At 37.4% G+C, this 24,169-nt stretch overlaps 2 protein-coding genes across 2 annotated transcripts; both read right to left on the bottom strand.

Annotated features, from left to right (window-relative positions):
- Positions 1-1,051: 1,051 nt before the first annotated feature.
- On the bottom strand, positions 1,052-7,638 carry LOC115426623 (transmembrane protein 182-like). Its single transcript, XM_030144738.1, has 5 exons — positions 7,377-7,638; positions 4,271-4,388; positions 3,779-3,877; positions 1,892-2,029; positions 1,052-1,587 (listed from the first exon to the last, which is right to left on the bottom strand). The coding sequence occupies exons 1-5, from the start codon at positions 7,536-7,538 to the stop codon at positions 1,367-1,369; spliced, it is 738 nt and encodes a 245-aa protein (XP_030000598.1). The 5' UTR covers positions 7,539-7,638; the 3' UTR covers positions 1,052-1,366.
- Positions 7,639-8,003: 365 nt separating this feature from the next.
- On the bottom strand, positions 8,004-23,964 carry LOC115426621 (sodium/hydrogen exchanger 2-like). The gene is made up of 13 exons (XM_030144736.1): positions 23,638-23,964; positions 19,721-19,943; positions 17,152-17,392; positions 16,754-17,004; positions 15,281-15,498; positions 15,007-15,203; positions 14,841-14,930; positions 12,860-12,930; positions 10,623-10,757; positions 10,294-10,390; positions 10,077-10,205; positions 8,467-8,530; positions 8,004-8,392 (listed from the first exon to the last, which is right to left on the bottom strand). Exons 1-13 carry the CDS (start codon positions 23,879-23,881, stop codon positions 8,205-8,207), a joined length of 2,148 nt encoding a protein of 715 aa, XP_030000596.1. The 5' UTR covers positions 23,882-23,964; the 3' UTR covers positions 8,004-8,204.
- Positions 23,965-24,169: the final 205 nt, after the last annotated feature.

Below are 24,169 nucleotides of genomic sequence, written 5' to 3'. Positions count from 1 at the left end.
CTTCTTGCCACTGTATGGATAAAAACAGCAACAGAGAGAAGGCATTGGTAGACATATGATGTTAAATATGGACTATCTTTAGAAGGAGGTGGCTGTGGACATATGGTGGAATAGTAAACTCTATGGACTCTCCCAGGAGACCAGTGTTCATGTCTCATTTCAATCAAACTGATGTTAAATGTGTTTATTTTTGTCAGTAGTCATTCTGTAACTTAATATTTTTATCCCCTTCCTTTTCTGTTTTTCTAACTCTAACCAAGTTGTTACTTTAGCAATGATGTTGGCAAGATGTAAATGCATTTTTATTGTTGTCAATGATATTTTGAGTCAATTTCGTGTAAACTTTTTGGGAGTGATTGGAAGTGAACTGTCATTTATCCGTTGGACTTGTTTAGTGTGATCTGAGCCAAAAAAAAAAAAAAATAAATTGAGAGATGTGAGCTGTACTACCTTTCTTTCATTTTTTATAATACTGGAGGGTGGATCTAACACATTAACCCATAAAGACCCAAATATACACCAATGTCCAAAAGCATCTACGGATCTAAAATGTTTAATAACTTCAAAGCCGCAAATCCTATTAATACATGTCAATAATTGGTGTAAAATACAGTTTTTCATCTTTTCATGGTCATCAGATATGGCTCATTTGGACGTTCAGAGGCTCTGTAGTGAATGTGGAAACACCATTATCTTCAACAACATTAATTCTCCAGTAAAACCCATGGAGTTGAATCAATGACAGTGGATGGAGACACTTGGTTTATGTTCAGTTAATGATAGATTTTACTCATAAAGTCACTTTTTCTCAAGTTTTCTCTGTTTTTGGTATGATAAGCCTCAAATGTAACCTCAGCATGATGATTAAAGTACATGATCAGTAAAATAAATATAGGAAAATACCTGATTTTCACTGAAATAAATGCAAAATGGAAAGGATAACAGTAGGATAAATGGTGATAAATCATATAAATAAAAAGAATATAAATAGAAAGAAAAATTAATAAATGAAGTCTCACAAAAGTAGCACTGGGTCTTTATGGGTTAATTATGATTTTCTGTTGAAGTGTAATCTATACTAATAAAATAAAGGAATCACACAGTATTGTTTAGAAAAACATTCTTAATTGTCCTTACTCCAGAATCAAACCATATTAAACCATTACATTGTAAAACTAACAAACTGTAGACTTAATATTGTTTCTATAGAAATGAGGCATACATGTGAAAGTAACTCATGTCATGAAGTCATTTTGTGTTACTTGGCATTCAAAGGGTGTTCAAAGGGTTGCATAATAATGTTGGTCATATCCCGTAGCCAGTATTTACATCAGAGTCCAGGGCAGGTCTTTTCTCCTGCCAGCTCTCACTTGCTGTTGATCAGCGCCCTGGCTATGAGCATGAAGATCATCCCAGATATGAGCTCCAGAGGCACACCAGCTGCAGCCACCATGAACGAAAGGCCATAGAACACAGAAACCTGGCCGTTGGCACACGTCTCTCCTCTCTCCTGGAGGATGTAGCGCTTCACATCCACCAGCTCTATCCACATGACATAGAGCAGCAGCACCAGCAGGAACAGACAGGCTGTGGAGTGACGGACACAGTGTCAGACAGACAGACGGACACAGATAGAGGCCATCACTGCTCTGAATAGCTCCAGAGGAATGTGGGCGCTCATCTCAGCCGTTAGCACGATAGCAGTGTTTACACCTGCTGTTGTCATAGCATGTGATGGCTGTGTTTGTCATGTGACACATCTGAACAGCTGACTGCCCAGTGTGTGTGTGTGTGTGTGTGTGTGTGTGTGTGTGTACATTCACATTTTCCCCTGACACTAAGTGCAGACACTATAGATATGATCTCCACACATGTAGGTTGATATTTTTACCAGCGGTGATGAGGAAGGCCCCACCCAGCTTGTACAGTTTGTGGCTGTAGAATGGGACTCCACAGACCAAGAGGAAGCCTCCGACCAGAGCCGAGACCAGGCCGAGGATTATTAACACAGTCCAGAAACCCCGAAACACTGCAAGAGGCAAAACCAAGACCAGTCAGAGAAGTGGTCCACTCTCTGGGTGTCAGAGAAACAAACAATTCTGGATCTTTGATGCCAGTACATAATTAACATGATAATGTACAATTATAGTTTTATAATTTTCATTAGTATTATTCATGCACAAGTTTCAGATTACTTTGTATTTATTTTTATGTTAGTGTTAGTCTTGAGCTCCTTTTTCAGAGGCTGACAAAGGTTCCCATATTGTGCAAAGTTTTTTTTTACTCTTGTACAACATGTTTCATCTTCATTCTGGATCCTTTTACCTAAGACACAGTGTTCTACCTGCAGTTCTTTGTTTTACTGCTTGTATTGCTTTACTCATTGGTGTATGAGAGTGTGCGTGAATGGGTGAATGTGAGGCTTTGTAAAGCACTTTGGGCACCATGAAGGTGTGGAAAAGCACTATATAAGTGCAGTCCATTTACCATTTTACTCATAATTGTTCATTTGTGTTTGTGTTTTTGTCATTATAATGACTTTAAAGGTCCAGTATATATGTAAATGAGAATTGCACATCGTCAGATGCTTATGTGTAGTTTGTGTTGAGTCTGTATTGTGCTGGAAGCTGATCACTTGCTAGAGTTATTATTAGAGTATTAGAGTTAGCTAAGTCCATTTCTAAGCTAATAGTAGCTAGTGCGGCATACTACAAAACATATTTAGCAAAAAACAAACTAGCTTACAGTGAAATATATTTAAATGTATTTTTCCAACGATTTAAATGTTCATATGTGATGCTGTCAAATATAAGTTTATAAAACAATTAGCAAGTGTTAGCAAATATTAGCAACACCAAGCTACTCATCACAGTCAGTGTAGCATTAAGGGTGCATTTTGTTCATATAAATTTAACTTTCATGAATAATAGAAAAGGTGTGTTATCTCCTCCTCAGTTGGTAAAATTTGCATGTACATGGATGCCCCTCAGATTTTGTGTTGGATTCTGTTTTGTGCTGGGAAATGGTTATTTGTTGTTAGCTAACTCAACCTCTAAGGTAACAGTACAGTAGGTGGTGTACACTGTTGCCACTATAGAGGAGGAACTCAAAGCAAACAACAGGGGTTTCGTGTTAAATTCCCAGCCCACTGCCACAAAGAACAGGTACATAGAGGTAAATTCTGTCTGTGCTTCTGATTACAGTGCTGATGTAGATCTGGATTTGGTCCCTGAGTACTTTCAATGGAATGTCACTGCTCCTAATGCGCTAATGCTAATGCTAGGAACTGTGTGCATATGAGGATGGGTAAAATGAAGAGACTGAACTTCCCTATGGGCATAGGCTACTAAAGTGAATTAAAGGTAACATTTAATCTTTTATTACCTCTGCCAAGGAGGTTACGTTTTTGCCGGCACTGGTTTGTCTGTCTGTTTGTCCGTGTGCAAGATAACTCAAAAAGTTATGGACAGATTTGGATGAAAATTTCAGGAAATGTTGATACTGGCACAAGGAACAAATGATTAAATTTTGGTGGTGATTGGCGGTGGGGGGGCCACTGATCTGCCTTGGTGGAGGTCTGCGCTCTCCGAGTGCTTCTAGTTATGGATGTTAATAATGGCAACAATCAACCGGCTCCTAAGACAACACAGACACCAACATAAACTTCATGCAAGTGCAAACAAATCTTGCAAATTGAACCTTTAAAAAGGTAAAAGACATGCATTTAGAAGTTGAGATCTCTGTCTTTTTAGTGTAAAGGTGGGCATCTGTGCTTTACCTGCTGTAGCATCATAACTTGGATGAGGCACCTGTCCAAGTGCAACAGGCAGAGGGAATAGGTAGCCATGGATACACACCTTGGCCTGTGGCTGGTTCGCTACAGTTAAGAAGAAAGACAGGAAAATACTGAAAGTCTTTTAATGTAGACCTTTGAAAAAAAAAAAAAGAAGAGAAAAAACAAAACAAACTATGTGGTCCTCCAAAAGCAAAACCTCGTCCTCCATATGTGATTAAGTACAAGGGAAAATAAGAAGCACCACAGGAGTGCAAGATTTATAGAAACGCCAGAAACACCTCATAAATTTAACTAAATGTCTTCATATTTCTGTGATTCAACTCCTGAGGATCTACTGTCACATATCCAAATTATAGGCATTTTTCTTTCCTAAACCACACTGCTGAGCATGAGACTTGCAACCACACTGGACAAGCCCCAAGGAAAACTTTGCACTGCCCTGGAGGAGGGTTTTCTGGTTGTGTGCCTACGTACTGAACAGAGTGGCCAGGACTGCGTGAGCTGTGGGCTCCACCTGAAACCCACAGCGCCAGAAAAAGCCCTCATGGTGGAGTGTCACAGATGGAGAAGTTATCGTTTCCACAAACTGGATCTGAGGAAAAAAGAAGAGAGAACATCAGGGAAGAATAAGAAAGATAACGGCTTATGTATGTGAAGACGGATCAACAATAATTCCTGTCATCTTTGTCAACACTTGGCTGCGTTAGCCGTTCAGTTTGAGCCGTTCTAAAGTTCAGTGGAGCCGCGGCATCGAATGTGGTTCTGATTATGGCCTGTTGGTCTGTGAGGTCTTCAAGGGAAACTTGTGAAACACACATGAATGATACGTTCCACTTACTTGTCAAAAAATATGATTGATGGTGCTGACTAACACACAGCAACTTTAATTATCCTCTTTTATTGAAAATGAATGACTTTGTTGTGCAGTGTTAGGGTGGAGTTCACAGACGGATTAGCTTTTATAAATATATCCCTTACTTTGCTTTTAAAGAAGTTTCTCTCAAATGCGCCATCAAAGTTGAATAAAGATGAAGGTTTAAGAGGCAAGTTTTATATGTGCAAATACTCCAGGAATCCAGGATCTGGAAGGCGGTTTATTCACTGTTGGGACGTAAGCACGTACCTGTACTTAAGTATACATTTAATACCTTATAATTCTACTCCACTACATCTAAAAGCCAAATATTGTTCTTTTTCTGCACTACATTTGTCTACAACAGCTGTAATTATTACTCAGAAACACAAACCTCCAAATGGGTCAATCAACATTTATGATAAACTTCAAGATTAAGTGTGTCTTCAAGAGTTAGCAATATTCTCCTTTGTCTCAAGCCAAATAAACTCTAAAAACACTCTTGGATTTGTTGAAAAATGCATCGTCCCAAAGCATGAAAAGCACTTTTATTGAAAAAAGATTACTTCAACGCAGATGTGGCACAACTAAAACTACTGCTGCAATGAACAGTTATTTTCAGTGTTGAATTGAACTGGAAATAATGGTTTGGTCCATAAAATGACAGAAAAAGGAGGAACAAAGTGTTTCTTCAAACCCAACATGACGACAATTGACGTCCTCAGATGTGTTGTTTGGTCACAACCATGGGATCTGAGTACTGTGGTCCTTGACTCAGCAAAATCTAATAATTTCTCTTTCCTTCCTCAAAACATGCAAACAAGCAATAGATCATCCAAAAGGGATCTTAAAAGTGGATCATTCTTCTACTCCATTACATCTTATATGCAATTATGGTAATTTTTTACAGAGGAAAACGTTTACTTCTGGTCAAATATTTTCTGTCTGAACACTGGTCTTGTTTCTATGGTGTTAATACAGTGCACGAAACAACAATCAAACTGTTTTTTCTGAATCTTTTGTTGAATCCATTTAAATATATATCAATTTTTCCATGTATTGTTGTCCTGGCCACCTCATGTAAAATGTTTTAGACCCTCAGGAGATGAAAGAAACCATAAAATGTTCACATTTAAGAAAAAAGAATATGGAAATTATTTGTTTTTTGTCTTTAAAAGTTAAAAATTATCAGAACTCTATCGATTATCAAACACTTGTCAATTTGTTTAGTAACCGACAAGTAAATCGACTAATCAGTGCAGGTCTAAAAGTAACATATACATTAATAATATGAAGAATTTAAAAACATAGAAACACACTGAAAGAGACTGGTTTACTGCACATTTTTCATATTCGACTAACACTTAACTACTGTAATAAAAATGGTTTTACATAATAATAATAATTATAATAAATATTATTTATATAGTGCTTTTCATCAAAGTGCATTACATCACAGCAACAATAAATAAGTAAGAACACAGTAAAAACAGATTAAATTAAATTAAACTAAATTAAAACAGTTCTAAATAAATACAATTCTAGTAAAAGCAAAATAACAATTTAAGATCAGAGTAACACATTATAGCATATATTATAGTACTAATCTGTATTTTTAAGGCTTTTATTGTTGTTTACATCCAGTAAATATAGGCTTAAAAGTGTTCTGTATTTTTTTTTTTTTTTATCATTATAAAGTATTACATTGTTTGATAACTGGTTAAACTTTTGTTAGTTAACCTGGTCTGAACAGTTAAAAGTTCATATTTCTCCTCCTTGAAAAGCTGTTGGACAAATTAATAGAGCAAGACACAGACTGACATCAGCTATTTTATCCATGTTAACCATGTTTGACAGATACTTGAATCAACCTGGTCATCTTCACAACATCCATAACGTGATGGAAATCCAGTCCATGAGTTGAGTGTCTGTTAGCTTTCTTGGATTATTTTACCATCTAAATGCAGCCATTTTAAAAATATCTAAAAACACAGCTTAAACATGTAGAAGCTAGTGAAAGACAATCCTACTCTTGAGTTGTGTTCATCCTCACAAAAAGCATGAATGATGTAATGTGTTAGATCCATTTAGTACAAACCTGATTGTGTTGGAAATACATTAAAATAACTAAATCAAAATGGAAGTGTCACAAAATCATCAAATGATCATAAATCGGGCAACAATGAACCTCCATAGATTCAATCTTAGAATAGAATAGAATAGAATAGAATAGAATAGAATAGAATAGAATAGAATAGAATAGAATAGAATAGAATAGAATAGAATAGAATGTGAGGTTTAACCTATTTTCTTTTTTTCATTTTAAGCTGGTTTTAAAGGTTTTTTTTTAAACATGTAAATTGCTTGTTCTAAATTTTTTTTTTTAACATTAAACCATGATTTAATCAGTTGAATATTTAATCCCCGTTATCTGCCAGGATAAAAGCAATGATATCTGTTCCTCTGCTGCTATGGTTCTGACCACTATCTACCTCTCCAAAGTCCAATAAATCATTTCAAGTGTGACACAGAACAACCGTAGTGTCTTTAAATACTGTAAAGCATAACATGCACACCTCTGACCACTGAGCAGATGATCAGGTTTCATCAGGACACTCACTGTTTTTTTTGTATTTATAGCATGTGATGTTTCAGAAATGGAAAAACAGTCTTTTTGGACATTTTCACAGACCGGTTTCAACAGTTACCAGTAAAGGTTGTATTTACCTCAGTCCCGTTGGCATCTTTGTCCACTCTCAGCACCGTCTCAGTGTGTCCACAGTTGTCACTGGCCACCAGCCAGTAGTCTGTTCCAAAAGCCAGGAAGAAACACAAGGTCCCCACTGACCCAAATATCCCCCCAGCCAAGGCTGCTGCACCCACCCTCATAACTCCAGCCCAAAATCTGCCTTCACTTCCTTCTCCTCAGACTCGGGTCCTTAGGTATGTCAGTCCTACTGGTCTTCACTGGTGTCCACTCTGTAGTGCTCTGCCCAATCCTGGTCCTAAAGAAAACAGTCTGGCTCCCCCAGACCACTCCCAGGCATGCTGGGAGCTGTGGGCAAATGCAGCTACAGTAACTGAGGAGGTCAGGCAGGGGGACAGGAGTTATTTTAGGAAGCTGTAAGCCGGTCCTCGTCAAATTACCACGGCTGTGTTGCACATTTATGCAGGGCCCAGGGAGGGGCAGGACTCCTGTTAGTGTGTGTGTGTTTATAACTTGGACGACACCTTTTAGCATTTATGACTGCGAGGTATTTGGAAGGTAGGCGCTACTCTTGGAGCGACTCTTTGAAAATGAATTAGACTGAAGATGCAAATGACCCTCAAACCTCCAGTGGAGCTCAGGGAAGTTTTATTGGTGCTGGCAAACATTCAGAAACATAAAAGCAGAAGGTGAGTTATTTGACCCGTTTGAGCAGATTTAATTTATGTTCATGAAATTACCTTTTATCACCCTCACTTTGTCCTCACAACTGCACAACTAATAGAAGCACTTTATGGAGTCATTTTATCACCGTGGCGACTTCACTTTACATTTCCCTCTGTCTGCATTCACTTCTTCTCGCTCTCCAAATCAAAGCTGAGCTGTTTCTTTGGACCTCGTCCCCCTGGGGTTTGGTGCTGTGGTGAGACCTGGTCCGCTGTAGCCGATGAGGATCTCGGATCAGCCGGTGCCGTCTGAGCTGTGGACACTGGGGCAGAGGTGTCTTGGAGGACATGTCTTGGACTTATTGAGCACACTGTGCAGAGAAGGAGGATGAAAATGAGTGTGGAAATAACACAGTGGTAGAGGACCAGTAGTCTTGGACTGTACCTGTGTGAGACCTGCTCAGTCCAGCTCTCAGTTTGTGTGATCCATTGAACTCCACATCCTCCACCTGTAGAAACATTAAATACACAGGATGGAGACAATGCATACTCTGTTGTTTTTGTGATAAAACATATGGCGTCTTTACATCCTAAACAATGGCCTCATGAACAGAACTTGTATGCCTTTCTTTTTTAATGCCCATTAAGGACCCCATAAACATCTGTGCTGCTCTGGTTTGATCTGGTGGTAATTATGGAATGAGATATACATCATAAATGTGGGCAACCCATTATAAATTAGAAAAAAGAAAATAAAAATGGTATAAAATCCTGTAATAATAGTCATTTAATACTGTGTGTTTTCTGCCAATAAAGTAGGGCAGGGTGATAAAACAATCATGATAATTATAAATTAATAATTACAGTTATATAATAATTCTATAAATAGAATGCATGGTATGTTGCAAAATAAATTTCAGATCATATTATGATACAAAAATGCAAAAATTTTAAGTAAGTAAGTAAGTAGGTAAATTTTATTTATAGAGCACTTTTCACAGACAGAGTCACAAAGTGCATTACCAATTCAAATCAGAATCAAAAGTTAGGTGGTGCACTATGCAGTATATTTTCTGTCTTCTCCCATAAAGACCAAGTACTAATGTTATGGAAGTTCCTAAATGAACTTCTCTATTTAACCTTTCTTAAGTCATTTATCACCATTCTTTACAATATTGTCCTCTATATTTTGCCTTTGTTTGAGTGAAAATCAGTTTATCTTTTTTTAAAATTATATTTAATATACTGATCATGCAAATATTCATAAACACTCAGATTAAAGTTAAGGGTTATTATATCAACAACAGAAAACTGAGGAAATAGTGACTTTTCTCAACAAAATATATCATTAACTGATCATAAATCAAGTGTCTCCATCCACTGTCATTGATCCAACTCCATGGGTTTTACTGGTGAATCAATATTGTAGAAGATGACGGTGTCTCCACGTTCACTACGGAGCCTCTGAACATCCAAATGGGTTATATCTGATGACCATGAAAAGATGACAAACTGTATTTTACACCAATTATTTACATGAATTGATAGGATTAGTGGATCAACAGGTATTAAACAGTTTCTGTTGATGGTTTTGGTCAACAGTGGATGTTTTGGATGTTTGCTACATAATACACAAGATTTTTCAATATATTCAAAATGCAAAAATACAAGAGAAGTATCACAAAAAGACTTTCACTCTTTGTCTTTTCATTTATTCTGCCCCTATCCTTGATAAGCACCTGGTTTCTTCATAACTATCTACATAATTTGTGTTCGTTTTTGACTGAGTGCACCCATTACTCTTTGTTTCAGTGTTTTTTTTAATGTAATACAAATTATATGTGCATTTTGAAAAGAAAAAAGATTTTTCATTTCACTCAATAATTGTGCCATTATCTCTTCGCATAACTTTTTTTTTTTTTTAACCTGTAAGAATCATTGTAAATCAAACATCCTGTTGAATTTCAAGTGGCCTTTTTTTCCCCTTTAAATACTTAAGTTGTGTGAATAATTAGTGTGGTCAGATGTGCTTGTGAGTGTACATGGCTTTCGTACCTGTGGCCAGTGTGTTATTGTGTTATATGTGTATCTGTCCCCCAGACTCTGGTGTCTGTGAAGGGGTTTCCTGGTCCTGTCCATGGTGGCGTCCTGGTGGAGTGTGTGTCTGCTGTACGCCGGTGTCTGCTGCAGAGAGAAGCTGAAAACTTAACCCTCAGCAAAAAAAATACATTAAAAAAAAAGCATTGTGCATAAAACGAGTGAGTGAATTTACCCTTTTGTTGAAGTTGTGAAGGTTTCTAGAGAGGATCCGCCTGATGCTGTCCATCTCCTCGGGCAGGAGTGGACGACTGTTTGAGCGAGGGTCAACTCTAGAAGAAAAGGTGCAATGTTTACACCGTATGACCTAAAATTAGAATATTTGTCCAGTTTTCTGTGCAACAGGTAGAAAATAAGTGGGAAAAACAGGGGTACTTTGCAAGTTCTAACCATATCTTTGCCAAAAACAAAGCAGGTCATGAGGGTTTTTTAGCTCCTCAAACAAAAGTTAAGTTGTGCTTTAGGAAATACAGACATAAGGTATAAATAAAAATGTTTCCTCACAGCGGTGGCGCCTCCTCGTCTCCTCTCTGCTCTCTCCTTTCCAGCTCCTGGTAGACTCTGAGGATGCTGGACCGGGCCTGGCGCTCCTCTCGGATCAGGAAACGACGCAGGTACTTCTTATTAAACTGTTCAAACCTCACACACAAGCACAGATTGAACACATTACAGCTACAAGTACAAGCCAGACTTTAAGTGTGCAATATACACAGATACCAACCATTTGTAGGTGAAATGTATTTTCAGAAAAAATGCAAGCAGGAAAACGATTTGTAAACATACATGTGGAGGAACAAAGTAGAAAACTATAAGGAAGGAAACTGAAACATCAGATTCAGTGGAGAGTTCAAGTGCTGAGTTTTTCATGTAAATTCCTGCGTTATTCTCACAGGTCTTAACAAAACCACTTATATTTTCTGTGTTTTCAACTATTTATAATACACATCTTTTCTGCATATACAGAAACTCAATATAATCACGCATATTGTGTTGACTTTTTTTTTTTGCTTTTAGCCATTTAGTTTTTTAATACATGTCCACATATATACTGCATCTGTTTCTTTACACTCTGGTACAACATGTAAAACTGTATTATCTGTTTTTGTATATATACTGCTAATAACTACTCTTTTAAAAAATATATATATCACTGTAAATACGATAAATAAATTCTCTTTCAGCACTATTAAGGTGTGTTTTGTGCCTTTGTAGCTTGTAACTTGTCATCTTCCTGCTATGCTGCCTCTCGGCCAGGTCGTCATTGTAAATGCGAACTGCTTCTCAATTGACCTACCTGGTAAAATAAAGGTTAAATAAAATAAACAAGTGGTGCCAGGCACAACAAACCCCTCACACCTATTGTAGCTTATTTTGGCATTGATTCAGCTGATGTCATCATGTCTATGTGTGTGCTGATGCCAGTATATCCCTGGCTTCTACATATGTGGAAAGATTGAAGTAAATGGAAACAAAATTGATGTTTTTATAGACATTTGAAATTTTGGTCATCATAAGTAAATGGGGGGAAAAAAAGATTTAAAAAATGCATACAAATTTGAAACTTTGACCTACTTTTCCAAAAATGTAATGACATCTATTCTGGATCACTGGCAATCTAAAAACCCAATTTGGCATGAATTCACCCAATAGTTTTGCTGCTAGAGTGTTAACAAACACAAAGTATTTTTGAGCTCATATCCTCCTGAGACCCAGTAAATAAAAGGTGTTTTTGCATTAAATAATTGCCTTGATTGGAAACAGAATGATGCAACAGTTTTGTCAGATAGATTTTTTTTTTTTATGTAAAGCTGTGAAACTCTTGTCCACTACAGAGGACAAAATGTTTTGCTGGGTCTCAGGAGGATATGACCAGTCACAGAAGTCAAAGTGGCTCTGAACCTCTACATGTGGTAGTTGCTGCCATCTACTGGTGAATTTGGGTTCTTTTTTTGACGTGCAGATGATATTTTAGAGCAGGGGTGTCAAACTCATGTTAGTTCAGGGGCCACATAAAGCCCAATATGACCTGCAGTGGGCCAGATCATTAAAATAACATAATAATACATAAATAATATCATTTCCAAAATTTGTATGTCTAATTTCTAAGTTTTAGTGTGAAAAAAGTAAGATTATATTATCAAAATGTTTACATCTACAAACTATCCTTTAAAAAAATGTGGAAAAACATGAACAACCATGACCAAAATGAAATTTATTAAGAAAAAAAGTGCAATTTTAACAATTTAAGCCATTATTAAGCCTCAGCTTCTCATTTTCACATGTTCATTACAACATACAGATGACAGTGGATCTACAAATGCACAACACATTTAATAATAGACAGAATATTGGTACAATTACTCTTAAATCTCTTAAGACATTTCAGGTTGTTCATATTTGTTCAGGTTTTTCACATTTTTTGTAAAAGGCTAGTCTGTAAATGTTAACATTTTGGTGTAATTTTACTTTTTTTTACACTAAAACAAAGGAAAAAAATTGTGGTTTTCGTTATTTATAGTTTATTATGATAATATTTTACTGGTCTGACTCACTTTAGATGGAACTGAACTAAATTTATTTTAACATCCTTGATTGTTAATATTAGTGTAATTTTTGTATTTCTCTAATTCATCCCATGGGCCGGATTGGACCCTTTGGCGGGGCGGTTTTGGCCCCTGGGCTGTATGTTTGACACCCTTGTTTTAGAGGGATTTGGTGGGAAACACAGACTCAAAACTAACTTGTCTTTCCAGTAGTGCTGTCCCCAGTAGCCAACCACGTCCTCAATCCCTGCCAGCAGGTGATCTATGAGCTGAGAACAAACACAATGTCAACACATGACTCATACATTGGTTTTATATTCACAATTTCCTCTTATATGACCTCTCACCACATTTAACCCATAAAGACCCAGAACATGTTTTTTGTGGTGATGTCCAAATGATTTTCTCTCTACATATAATCATTGTGAAGTGACTTATCACCATTTATTATAACATTTTCCCCTGCATTAAGCTTTTTTTCAGTGAAAAATGGAGTATTTTCCTATATTTAATTTATTGGCCATGTTGGTGCTAATAAAACCTCAGTAAATTTAAAGACTATTATATCAAAACAGAGAAAACTGAAGAAAACATGACTTTTTCATTTAAATATCTTAATTCTACATAATAACAAGTGTCTACAACCATTTTCATTTGTCAAACTACATGGGTTTTACTGGTGAATAAATGTTGTAGAAGATAATAATTTTACCTGCGTTATCTAAATGTATTGACAGGATTAGTGGTTTAATAGTTATTAAATATTTTACATCAGTAGATACTTCTGGGTCTTTAAGGGTTAATGTATGAACTGTGTGTTGTCTTTACTTGCATATCTATATTCAGCTATAAAATATGTAAACTATTATAATTTTCATTTTTATTTATGAACGTTATAGAGGCAGAAGCTTTCACATTAAAGCAAGGTGAAAGGATAATTAAAAACAAAATCACCTGGAAAATTAAGGGCAGAAATTTGCATCCTCTCAGATACTTAAATGCAATGAACTGTAATAAAGCATCTATATACATTATTCTAAAGCAAATCAGATTAAATATACAGTACAACTTCTGAGTAAACTGGTCTGTTGTGTAACCCCTGACTGGCCACTAAATGTAAAAAAAAAAAAAAAAAAAAAAAAGAACTGCCCCACTAGTCACTACTGAAAAAGACTCCAGTCTGTGTTTCTGCCTAGAATTGATTAACTGGTCTCTAAAAGGTGATGTCTATTTTTGTCTTTCTGCATATTTTGCTTCATGCTCCTGCAGTTTGTCCGTCAGTTGGAGACCATTGTGTTCATACATGTGCCAGGTTGAAATATGTGACAAAAACTGCCTTTGTGATTTTTACACAGAGGCACCCAGGGTGTTTATTCAGACATGAATCTCTTGTTCATTCATTCATATATAATAAACGGTCATGTTTCACTTGTCTATTTGTGGCAGAAGTGAGAGCCGTGATGTCCTGCAATGTTAAAATTCACACCTGTACAATGCAAAAGTGCACGTGCCACAGTTACTACATTTCAAGGTTCATTGGTGGATATACTGAGTAAACTGTATAGAGCCGTGGTTCTTAACCTTTTTTGGCTCATGACCCCATTTTAATATCACAATTTTCTGGTGACCCCAGACATTCAAAATGGAGACTTTTTTTTTTTTTTTTGCTAAAATTAATTTGTTTTTGATCATGTAATAGCTTGCTATACCACTATATTTCTTGAAATAGATTTTCAAGATCTGTTGTCTTAAAATAAGTTGTTAAATCTCACTTACAAGAGTAACTCTTTAGGTGATTATGTCTTATTTTAAGTGTGATGAGATATTTTGACTAGAAATGAGAAAAATACACTTGGTAAGATTTAGATTTTTGCAGTGCATGACTTGATTGATTGATTGTTTGATTGTATGATTGATTAAGCTGACAAATTAATTTACTGATGGATTAATGAAAATAAGCTCATGTCTGACAAACTCAATTTGAACCTCTGCCTTTTTATTTATTTTGGAGCATTAAGTGCATATAAAATGCAGTTATGTAAAACTAAATCTCCACCCTATCAGTAATTTTAGTTTCTACATTCCTGTCAGAGAATAAGCTGAGTAATAGGAAAAAGGATAAACAATAACGTTTACGTCCATAAAGGCCATAAAGGCTGTGATTTCCAGGATTTCTCACCCTACTGTGGATCTCCTCACTGACTGTAGGCAGCGCCCTCTTCTTCCTCTTCACATCCAGCAGCTCCACCAGGGGCTTTATGGTCATCCCCTGGAAACCAGACAAGATGGGTGAGAGCGTTACCCTAAAAACCTCAAACTTATGTGGATAAAGGCCTCTGCTGTACCTGCACAAAGACGGTGAAGAGGATGACCACGATGGTTGTTGTAATGAAGAGTCTTTTTTTGGGGAAGTCATCTATCAGGAACACCAGAGAGAAGCAGATTGCCCCTCTGAGGCCACCATAGGCGATGATGAACTGATCTCTGAAGGTCACGGCGTTCCTCCTGAGTTTGTTCACCACAGCAGTGAGAAGGAGAACACCTGGAGAACCACAGAGCTGTGAACTAACAAGTAGTTTAATGGTGGAAGTAAAGTGCAGGACATGTTTTTGAAGCTACCTGTGGCCCTCCAGACCAGGCAGAGCAGCAGGGTGGAGCAAACGAAGGGCCAACTCCACATATGGACGTCCTGGATGGTGGATACACCCAGGAAGATGAAGATTAAGGTCTCACTGACGCTGCTCCACATCTTCAGGAAGTACTGGATGCTGGTGTTGCTGCGCTCCGACACATTAGCTTCAACATACTGTTTCATGGTTACAGCGCACGTTACAATTCTGCAAGAAGAGAAGTGAATAATGACAATGACAGCAGATGGAGACACTTGGTTAATGTTCAGTTATTCACTAAAAAAGTCACTTTTTCTTCAGTTTTCTCTGTTTTTGATAGGCTATAACAACCTTTGAATTTACTCTGACCTTTAATGACATCTACACAGAGGTGTCAAGTAATGAAGTACAAATACTTCATTACCTTACTTAAGTAGAAATTTTCATTATCAATATTTTACTGGAGTCATTATTTTTCAGCTGACTTTTTACTTCTACTCCTTACATTTTAAAAATAGCCTCATTACTCCTATTTCATTTCGGCTTGTTCTCATTCTGGCTTATCATCGTTCAAATAAAAAATAAAAAAAAAACTATCCAGATAAATCACACCATCCAGATGGAGTGAATTTGATTGTGGTTGGATTAGAAGTATAAACATATACCATTCTGACTCCCTATTGGTTTGTATACAATCCGTCACACCTGACTTTTTGCACCATTCCAATACTCATATTTAACTAGTCATCATATCTTCTGCTCCATGAAACACATGTTAATGCTCAGTGGTACACATATATGGTTCTGTAATACATTTGCATTGGACTAAAATGTGTTCATTTTCAATGATGCATATATGCAGCTGAAACAGGTAGACTAGTGCATCCCAAAGTTTCAACATTAACATTTTAATATAACATTATAGTCATTATGGCCTTTAGATAAATGTTTTTGGGGAGGTGGGATAGTGCACTATAGGCCACTGTGGCACCACCTAAGCTTTTGTTTGTCTAATGGCATTTTTTCCCCTTACATTTACTTTTATACTTTAAGTAGTTTTGAAACCAGTACTTTTACACTTTTACTTGAGTAAACAGCTTGAGTTGATACTTCAACTTCTACAGAAGTCTGTTTAAACCTTAGTATCTATAGTTCTACCTGAGGAATGAATGAGAATACTTTTGACACCTCTGCATCTACATGATCAGTGAATTAAATATAGGAAAATACCAGAGTTTTCACTTAAAAACACAGATAATAAATGGTGGTAAATTACTCAATAAAGGTTAAATAGAGGGAAAAATTCATTTAGGAACTGCCACAAAAATAGCACTGGGACTTTATGGGTTAACTCTGAGGGTGTCAAAATTGTTATTTCAAATGTAGCATAATTAGAGACATTAGTACTTTCTGTTTTTATGTGCTGACCGGGGTTATATGTTCTATATTTATTAGTGAAGGAGGTTTCTAGGTTCATACTCACGCCATGATGCCAGAGAGGTGAAGCATCTCTGAAGTCAGGTAGGACAAGTAGGAGTAAAGGAAGACAAACAGAGGGGCAATAACCTGGGCTCTGGAGGTGAACCGTGAGGTGAGGGCCGCCACCAACCCAAAGAACAGACCCACAAACAAGCCCCCCAAGCCCACTACCACCACCCTGCATCCACCCAACAGCACATCCAGCCCTGACACCGAAGGCAGGCGAAGGAAGGACTCAAACAACTTGTAAAGCACCTGAGAGAAAGACAAATGTTTTAATGTGAAGGGTTTGTCAGTATGGGATCAGATCTGCACACACACACACACACACACACACACACACACACACACACACACACACACACACACACACACACACACACACACTGTCTCCATCCTTACCACAGTCACGGCATCATTGAGCAGTGACTCTCCAAACACTAAGATATGCAGCTGTTCGTTGACGTGCATCTCCTGGAAGACAGAAAGCACAGCCACGGGGTCGACGGCCGCGATCAGAGAGCCGAAGAGCAGGCAGTGGAGCAGAGACACATCCCCCAGGGAGCTGTGGGCCAGAAGACACACCCCGTACAGAGACACACCGATGCCCAGAACATTCCATAAGGTCCCCAGCACCGCGTACCTGGACAGAGGCAGCTGGATCAGCAATGCCCTGAAGGAGCACCATCTTCCCCTGGAAGACCTACAGCTAGGTTTATGATTTTTTCTACATCTGACCTTCCATAACTCAGCCATCAGTATTTATTACCCTGCCCCCCAAAGGGGAGGATAGGGGTATTGTTTTTGGTTTGTTTTTTTTTGTTTCTTTGTTTGTTAACACTCTAGCACAAAACTACTGGTTGAATTCATACCATATTACGTTTACAGATTGCCAGTGACCCAAAACAGATCTGATTACATTTTGGGAAAAGTAGGTCAAAGTTCAAATTTTTTAAATCTTTTTTTCTCCCATTTACTCATAATGAGCAACATTTCATTTATTCATTTTCTGAAACTCGCTTTATCCACAGGGGTCGCTTGGAGCCTATCCCAGCTACATAGGGGCGAAGGCGGGGTACACCCTGGACGAGTCGCCAGTTCATTGCAGGGCTGACATGTAGAGACAAAAAATCACTCTCACCTACACCCCTATGGGCAATTTAGATGAATCAATTAACCGAGTGCGTGTCTTTGGATGGTGGGAGGAAAAACATGCAAACCAGAAAGGTCCCACCCACACCCTGACTGGTGTTGGAATTGAACCCAGGACCTTCTTGTTGTGAGGCATGAGTACTAACCACTGCAACTGCACCACTGCACCACCCGGCAGCATTTCAATTGTCTATAAAAGCATCCATTTTGTTTCAATTTACTTCAAACTTGGCCCATATATAGAGGTAATAGATATTCTGACATCACCACACGCGTAGACATGATGACATCAGCTGGATCGATACCAAAATAAGCTACAATACGTGTGAGGGGCGGGGTTTGTTGGGCCTGGCACCACTTGTTATTTTATTCTCTTCCTTTTTCAGTGAAAAGCAGGTGTTTTCCTATATTTACGTAGATGTTCACAGTAAATTATTATGTTGAAACAGACGAAAGTAAAGCAAAACTGATTTTTTTTTAATGTTGCAGAAGGTGACAGTGTTTCCACATTCACTACAAAGCCTCTGAATGTCCAAATGGGTCGTATCTGATGACCATGAAAAGATGACAAACTGTATTTCAAATGAATTATAGTTTGGTTTGTGTGGTTTAATATCAAGATAGCAACGTAACACAGCAAGTTACAGCCAAAAAAATCTAAAGTTGCAGCTAGGGCTGCACAATATGTTGAATTACCCCTGATTTCTGTAAATTGTGAAAAACATCTTAAGCGCAAAAATAACAGATTTTTCGCCATTAAAAAAAAATCTAAACGCATCTGTTCGCTTCTTGTAATATATTAGTTGTGAATAGGTTGTTGAGTGCATTTGAATGAAGTTTTGTCTTTAGTTTTTATAACCAGAAAACAATTGATTAAAATCAGAAATTACCTGTAACATTGAAAAAAGACTTTTATTTAGTCTACTTCTTTGGTCATATTGCCCAGCTCCAGTTAGAAATGACAAAACAAACTCCTGCTCTGTTACATTCTCATTGGTTTGATATGGTCAGTGTCTTATGTTGGGAGCTAGGGCTGTTTTGTTATAAAATCAGCCTCTCTGTTTTGAATGATCCAATAATTGCTAAGAATTAGCTCATTGACAGACATTTTTGATAGTAGTTGTAAAGATACATGGTCAGTTGGCTTTGAAATAACAAATGAAAATACAGAGGTTAATAAATTATTGTCATGTACAATGTTATGTATTGTTATTCATGAATTTTCCAAAACAAAAGAGAAAAAAAAATCAAAGCACATTATTATTTCCTGATTAAAATGTGAAATTATAATTATTTACTTCCACTTCTAAGCCGAGAAATTAGTTTTAGTGGTTTAATTTTATGCTTTGTTCATTAGCGACTTGTCAGAGAAGCCCAGTGAACTCAAATGTGGAAAAAAAAAAGGTGAATTCAGTGTGAAATTCCTTATTCCTGTTCGAAAGAGTAAAACATCGAGAGCTAATTGAAAATGAAAGAGTCTGCATTAAAACACTGAATGGTCTCTGAGACAAACAGGGAAAGGTGTTTAACAAATTTGTTAAGCACTGTATTTTCCAACTTTTGACTTTGTGACTTCAATCATTATTTGGCACAAGAAAAGTTAGTATTTGAGAAAATGTCACTTCTTGATATTTTTGGAAACTTGTTCTCAGAGTCATAGTGTTTGTTTTTTTCACTTGTGCACACAAAGTATTCATACAAAGTAATCATCTTGTTTGTATTTGCAATTCTCAAGGCTCTTTTCAAACTAAATGAAAATAGTAAATAATACAAAAACCTGTGTCTTAAAACTCTGTGAATAGATGACACCTGGACTGACCAGAGGATGGTACCCAGGTTTTCAAAGAACAGCCTCCCTGGCAGGAAGTACCCGGCGTCCAACACGATGGGAGGGAGCAGGAAGAGGAAAAAGGCCTCAGCGCTGAGTGTTGGGGGGGCAGAGTGGCGGACTCCATAGATGACCCCCCCGACCAGGAGCCCCACCATGATGAGGAGGCAGCTCTCTGGAACCACGGCCGGGACTCGACCTGACCAGTGGAAACCTGAACATGACATTCACACACAACAGACTTAGGACGTTTACAGCCTCCAGAACGTTTAGTGGAGTTTTAAACCAAAAAAAGGGACACATTATGCTGTAAAAGTCAACATCTGCATCAGGTTTTTATTGGGTTTATTTTGTGCAACTGACATCGAACTCCATGGTCTACTACTGATGGTCTCGTTGGTCCACATCCCTAATAACAGCCTTAAGACCACTGAATGATATTCAGAGGACTAGAGACTAAACTAGATTAAAATATCTACTGTGACCCTGTAGTGCAGGGGTGTCAAACATATGGCCCCTGGTCCAAAACTGGCCCACTGAGGGTCCAATCCAGCCCATGAGATGAGTTTGTAAATTAAAGAAATTACACTAAAGACATTAACAGTCAAGGATGTCAAACTCATTTTAGTTCAGGGGTCACCTAAGCCACTATGTGGTACCGGCACGACTCGACTCGGGTACCAGGTACTATTCCTGGAGGCCGTTTCCATTACAGGATACTACTGAGCTGCTGATAAACACATTCCGTTCCATACCATACCATACCATACCATACCATACCATACCATACCATACCATACCATACCATACCATACCATACCATACCAGGTTTATTTATAAAGCACTTTAAGAATTTTACCGCTGGCCAAAGTGCTGTACACGAATCATAAAACAAGGAAATAAATAAGTGAAAACAGTGAGTGAATCGATTCATATAACCTCAAAACAGATAGTAACTGATACAAATACATATTTACAAATATTAAATTATTTAACTCATTGTTGTATGTGACTGCCTCCGGCGCTACCGCCACCTCAATAATACTGGCAAATTAGGCTACTGGTATTATTATTATTATTATTATTGTTATTATATATTTTTGTATTATTACAACAGTTATTATTTTCCCCCTCACTCCCCCCTCTCTCTTTCTCACTTTCATTCACACCCCCTTCTTCCCCTTTTCCCTATCACCCCTAACCAAGCTATATTGTTTCATTGCTATTTACATTTATGATCTTTTTCATTGTAATATGACATTGTCATTGTTGTTTGTCAGTACTCTGTCATTGTTGTTGTTGTTGTTGTTGTTTTTGGTTTGTTTGTTTATTTGTTTGATTTTCCCTTTGTTTATGTGTTGTTGTTTTTCTGTCCACATTGTCTTGTTAACTAGCACTAATAATAATAATAAAAAAAAAGTAAAACCAGTGATAACACAGGGTGCAAAGCGGGCTAAGAACAACAAAATACAACCATCATAAAAACAAAGACATTAAAATGTGGTAAAAACAGCATAAGAAATATAAAAACTATCTCACTCATTGATTAAAAGCCAACGAGAAAAAGTTTGTTGCGTGTTGCCCCGTCAAGCTCACACTGAATCTTTTCATCTGCCACCAAGGACAGAAATGTCTGAACCTCCTTGACTGACCACGGCTGTTATCATGGATGTATTTAACCTGCCTGTAATTAACTGTCAACTTTTGAATTTGGTTTGTTAAAAATGCTGTGTTGCTCATTGATGACGCAATGATGCAGAGACAACTCTCTAACCAATCAGTGGTCTGCAGTATTTACATGTCACATTTTAGTATCTCTTCACTCATTTTGGAACCTCAGCTGAGCAGATACTAAAAGAATAGCACTGGGTACCAGATTCCAGGTACTTTTACATAATGGAAACACAAAAAGGCCAAATTGAGTTAAGTCGAGCCGGTGCCACGTAGTGGAAACGTGGCTATACAGACCAATTCACTTTCAAGTGGGTTGGACCAGGAAAATGCAATCATAATCATCTGTAAAAAAAAAAAATCAGAACTCCAAATTTTTGTCTTTGTTTTAGTGTAAAGCAAGTAAAATTACATGAAAATGTTGACATTTACAAACTATCTTTTCTGCAAAAATGTAAATACAGATATGAACAACCTGAAATGTCTAAGAGAAGTAAGTGTAATTTTAACAATATTCTGCCTGTTACTAAATGTTTTGTGTATTTGTAGATCCACTGTGATCTGTAAGTTGTAATGCACATGTGTAAATGATTAGATGAGGCATAATATTGTTAAAAATTGCCCTTATTTTTCCAAAGAAATTTTAGGTTCATGTTATTCACATTTTTAAGGCTAGCTGTAAACATTTTCATGATGTAATTTTACTTTGTCGCTCTAAAATATAGAGAAAAGTTGGAAATTGTTATTATTTATAAATTATTGTGTTATTCTCTTTCTGGTGTGGACCACTCTTGGCCCCTGAACTAAAATGAGTTTGACATCGCTGTTCTAGTGGAAGAAAATGTATTTGAAAATCACCGCTGAAATACATTACATTACATGAAATAAAAAAAAAATAAAAAAAATAAAAACTGCCAAAATCTAGTCATTTGGAAGGAACTGAACTTGCATAAATGTGAGATACCATCAAGTTATGTTTAGTTTCAGCAGAACCATGAATGAATGTCTGGTGTGTTTCTCTATTCAACTCTACTGACGAATGAATCCACTGAATATTAAAGTAGGGTTTAAACAGCAACTATTCAATGTGAGTAACTACAATTTTTTTAAAAAAAGAGTATGTTTAAAGGTATGTAGCTTCTGCAACTATAGGTCTGAGTCATAATACTAAACATAGTTTGATGGCATGATGAAGAAGCATGGGATCATGGGAGTGGTTGACTGACTCAAACACAAATGTAGACAGACATGATGTTTTATTCACATTTATTTGTCTGTAATCTAATTATATAAATTCATTGTGACAAAATTCAGATAAGTCATGTTAATGTTGGTAATGATGTGATGCTACTGACAGGAGACCAAACACAACAGTGCTGTTTTACTGAGAAACAATGTTGTGGTCATTTGATAGAATGATATACAAAATATAAAGTAGTTTTAGTTGATATTGTGTTGTAGAAATCTACAGTACTGTGCAAAAGTCCTTGACTAACATTAGGTTTGTTGATTTAGTAAAATTCTAATGACCACATATATGCATTTCTCAGTCTCTGGATATTTGTGAAGTATGTGCAGCAGGAAAAACAAAGGTTTGAAGAAAAAAAACAGCTTCTATAAACCCAAGTTGGTAGTATTTAGTGTCACCTTCCGTTGGCTTTAATATGTCTTTAACACTTTCCTTTAGACAATTTGAGATGTAATGAATTATGTGTACAAACAACAAACTTAGAGGTGGCCTAAGACATTTGCACAGTATTGTATATTATAGAGCTTTTAACTAGAAGTCATAGTCAGAGGTTAGGAAATGCAAAAGTTGTGTTTAATTGTGGATGTGAATTGATTTTTCGTCCTGTTTCTGCTTTATTTTGAAACTTGAGGGGCACTACAAAACTGTGTACCTCTGCCAAGGCCTCACTGTGCTGTTCAAATGAACATCAGTTTATATAATTTAGAAGAAAACATATAAAATTTCAAGCTTTTTTTTATGGAACTACTCCTAAATTTACAACCATCATCAACATGTGTCAAAAACTCTGTGCAGAATTATAGTAGATATGGTCAAATAACCTCAAATACAATTGCCATGACTCAATTTATTCCATAGCATCAACTTTTAAACAGCTTTTAAATGTGTTGTCATTTTACCTGAGGCGTTCAGTTCCACCTCTTTTGACCTGTAACACTGAATCCAATGGTTACTTATCTGTGGGGGCTCCAGGACCACCTAGGCTTACCCAGCTTGGCCAGTGAGGCCAGCATGATCCACAGGACGATCTCAAAGGGAGCCTGCACGTGGTGGTAGTCCACACTGAAGACCCTCAGAGCCATGGGCAGATCCACAGACAGGCTGCGGTGGCTGCCGTTGGAGCCCGGCGCGGGGGGCAGGTTGTGGGGCTGAGGGAGCTGGGCCGGGGGGGTCAGGCCGGGGCATCCCAGCGGGTAGGCGGAGAGGAGCAGACAGAGAACCAGAGCGTCCATCCTGCTGCCATACTGGGACAGCAGGACACAGAGAAAGAGAGAATAGGACAGAGGCTGTGGAGATAAAGGGAGGGAGGAGAGAACACACACAAAAACAACCTGACCACAACTCAGCCAGCGCTAATGTGCACAGGAATCCCTGAGCTAGCACTGATACCCACCCAGCAGCACAGGACACACACACACACACACACACACACACACACACACACACACACACACTGAACACACACATACACACACACACACACTGAACACACACATACACACACACACACACACTGAACA

Source organism: Sphaeramia orbicularis, chromosome 10, assembly GCF_902148855.1.
Source record: "Sphaeramia orbicularis chromosome 10, fSphaOr1.1, whole genome shotgun sequence".
In the NCBI taxonomy this organism is placed as follows: domain Eukaryota; kingdom Metazoa; phylum Chordata; class Actinopteri; order Kurtiformes; family Apogonidae; genus Sphaeramia; species Sphaeramia orbicularis.
The sequence above is the reverse complement of the archived record's forward strand: the minus strand, read 5'-3'. Positions and strand labels throughout refer to the sequence as shown.

Bases quoted from the DNA above. Each gene is read 5' to 3' on its own strand.
- LOC115426623 (XM_030144738.1), bottom strand. From the start codon at position 7,538: ATGAGGGTGGGTGCAGCAGCCTTGGCTGGGGGGATATTTGGGTCAGTG. The intron at 4,389-7,376 runs GTAAATACAACC...TTTTTTCCTCAG, and splicing joins AAGATGCCAACGGGACTGAG to ATCCAGTTTGTGGAAACGAT. The intron at 2,030-3,778 runs GTAAAGCACAGA...TGCCTCTTGCAG, and splicing joins AAGTTATGATGCTACAGCAG to TGTTTCGGGGTTTCTGGACT.
- LOC115426621 (XM_030144736.1), bottom strand. From the start codon at position 23,881: ATGGACGCTCTGGTTCTCTGTCTGCTCCTCTCCGCCTACCCGCTGGGA. The intron at 10,758-12,859 runs GTTAGTTTTGAG...CTTGTGTGTGAG, and splicing joins CAGCACTACTGGAAAGACAA to GTTTGAACAGTTTAATAAGA. The intron at 10,206-10,293 runs GTAAATTCACTC...TTCTCTCTGCAG, and splicing joins TTCACAACTTCAACAAAAGG to CAGACACCGGCGTACAGCAG.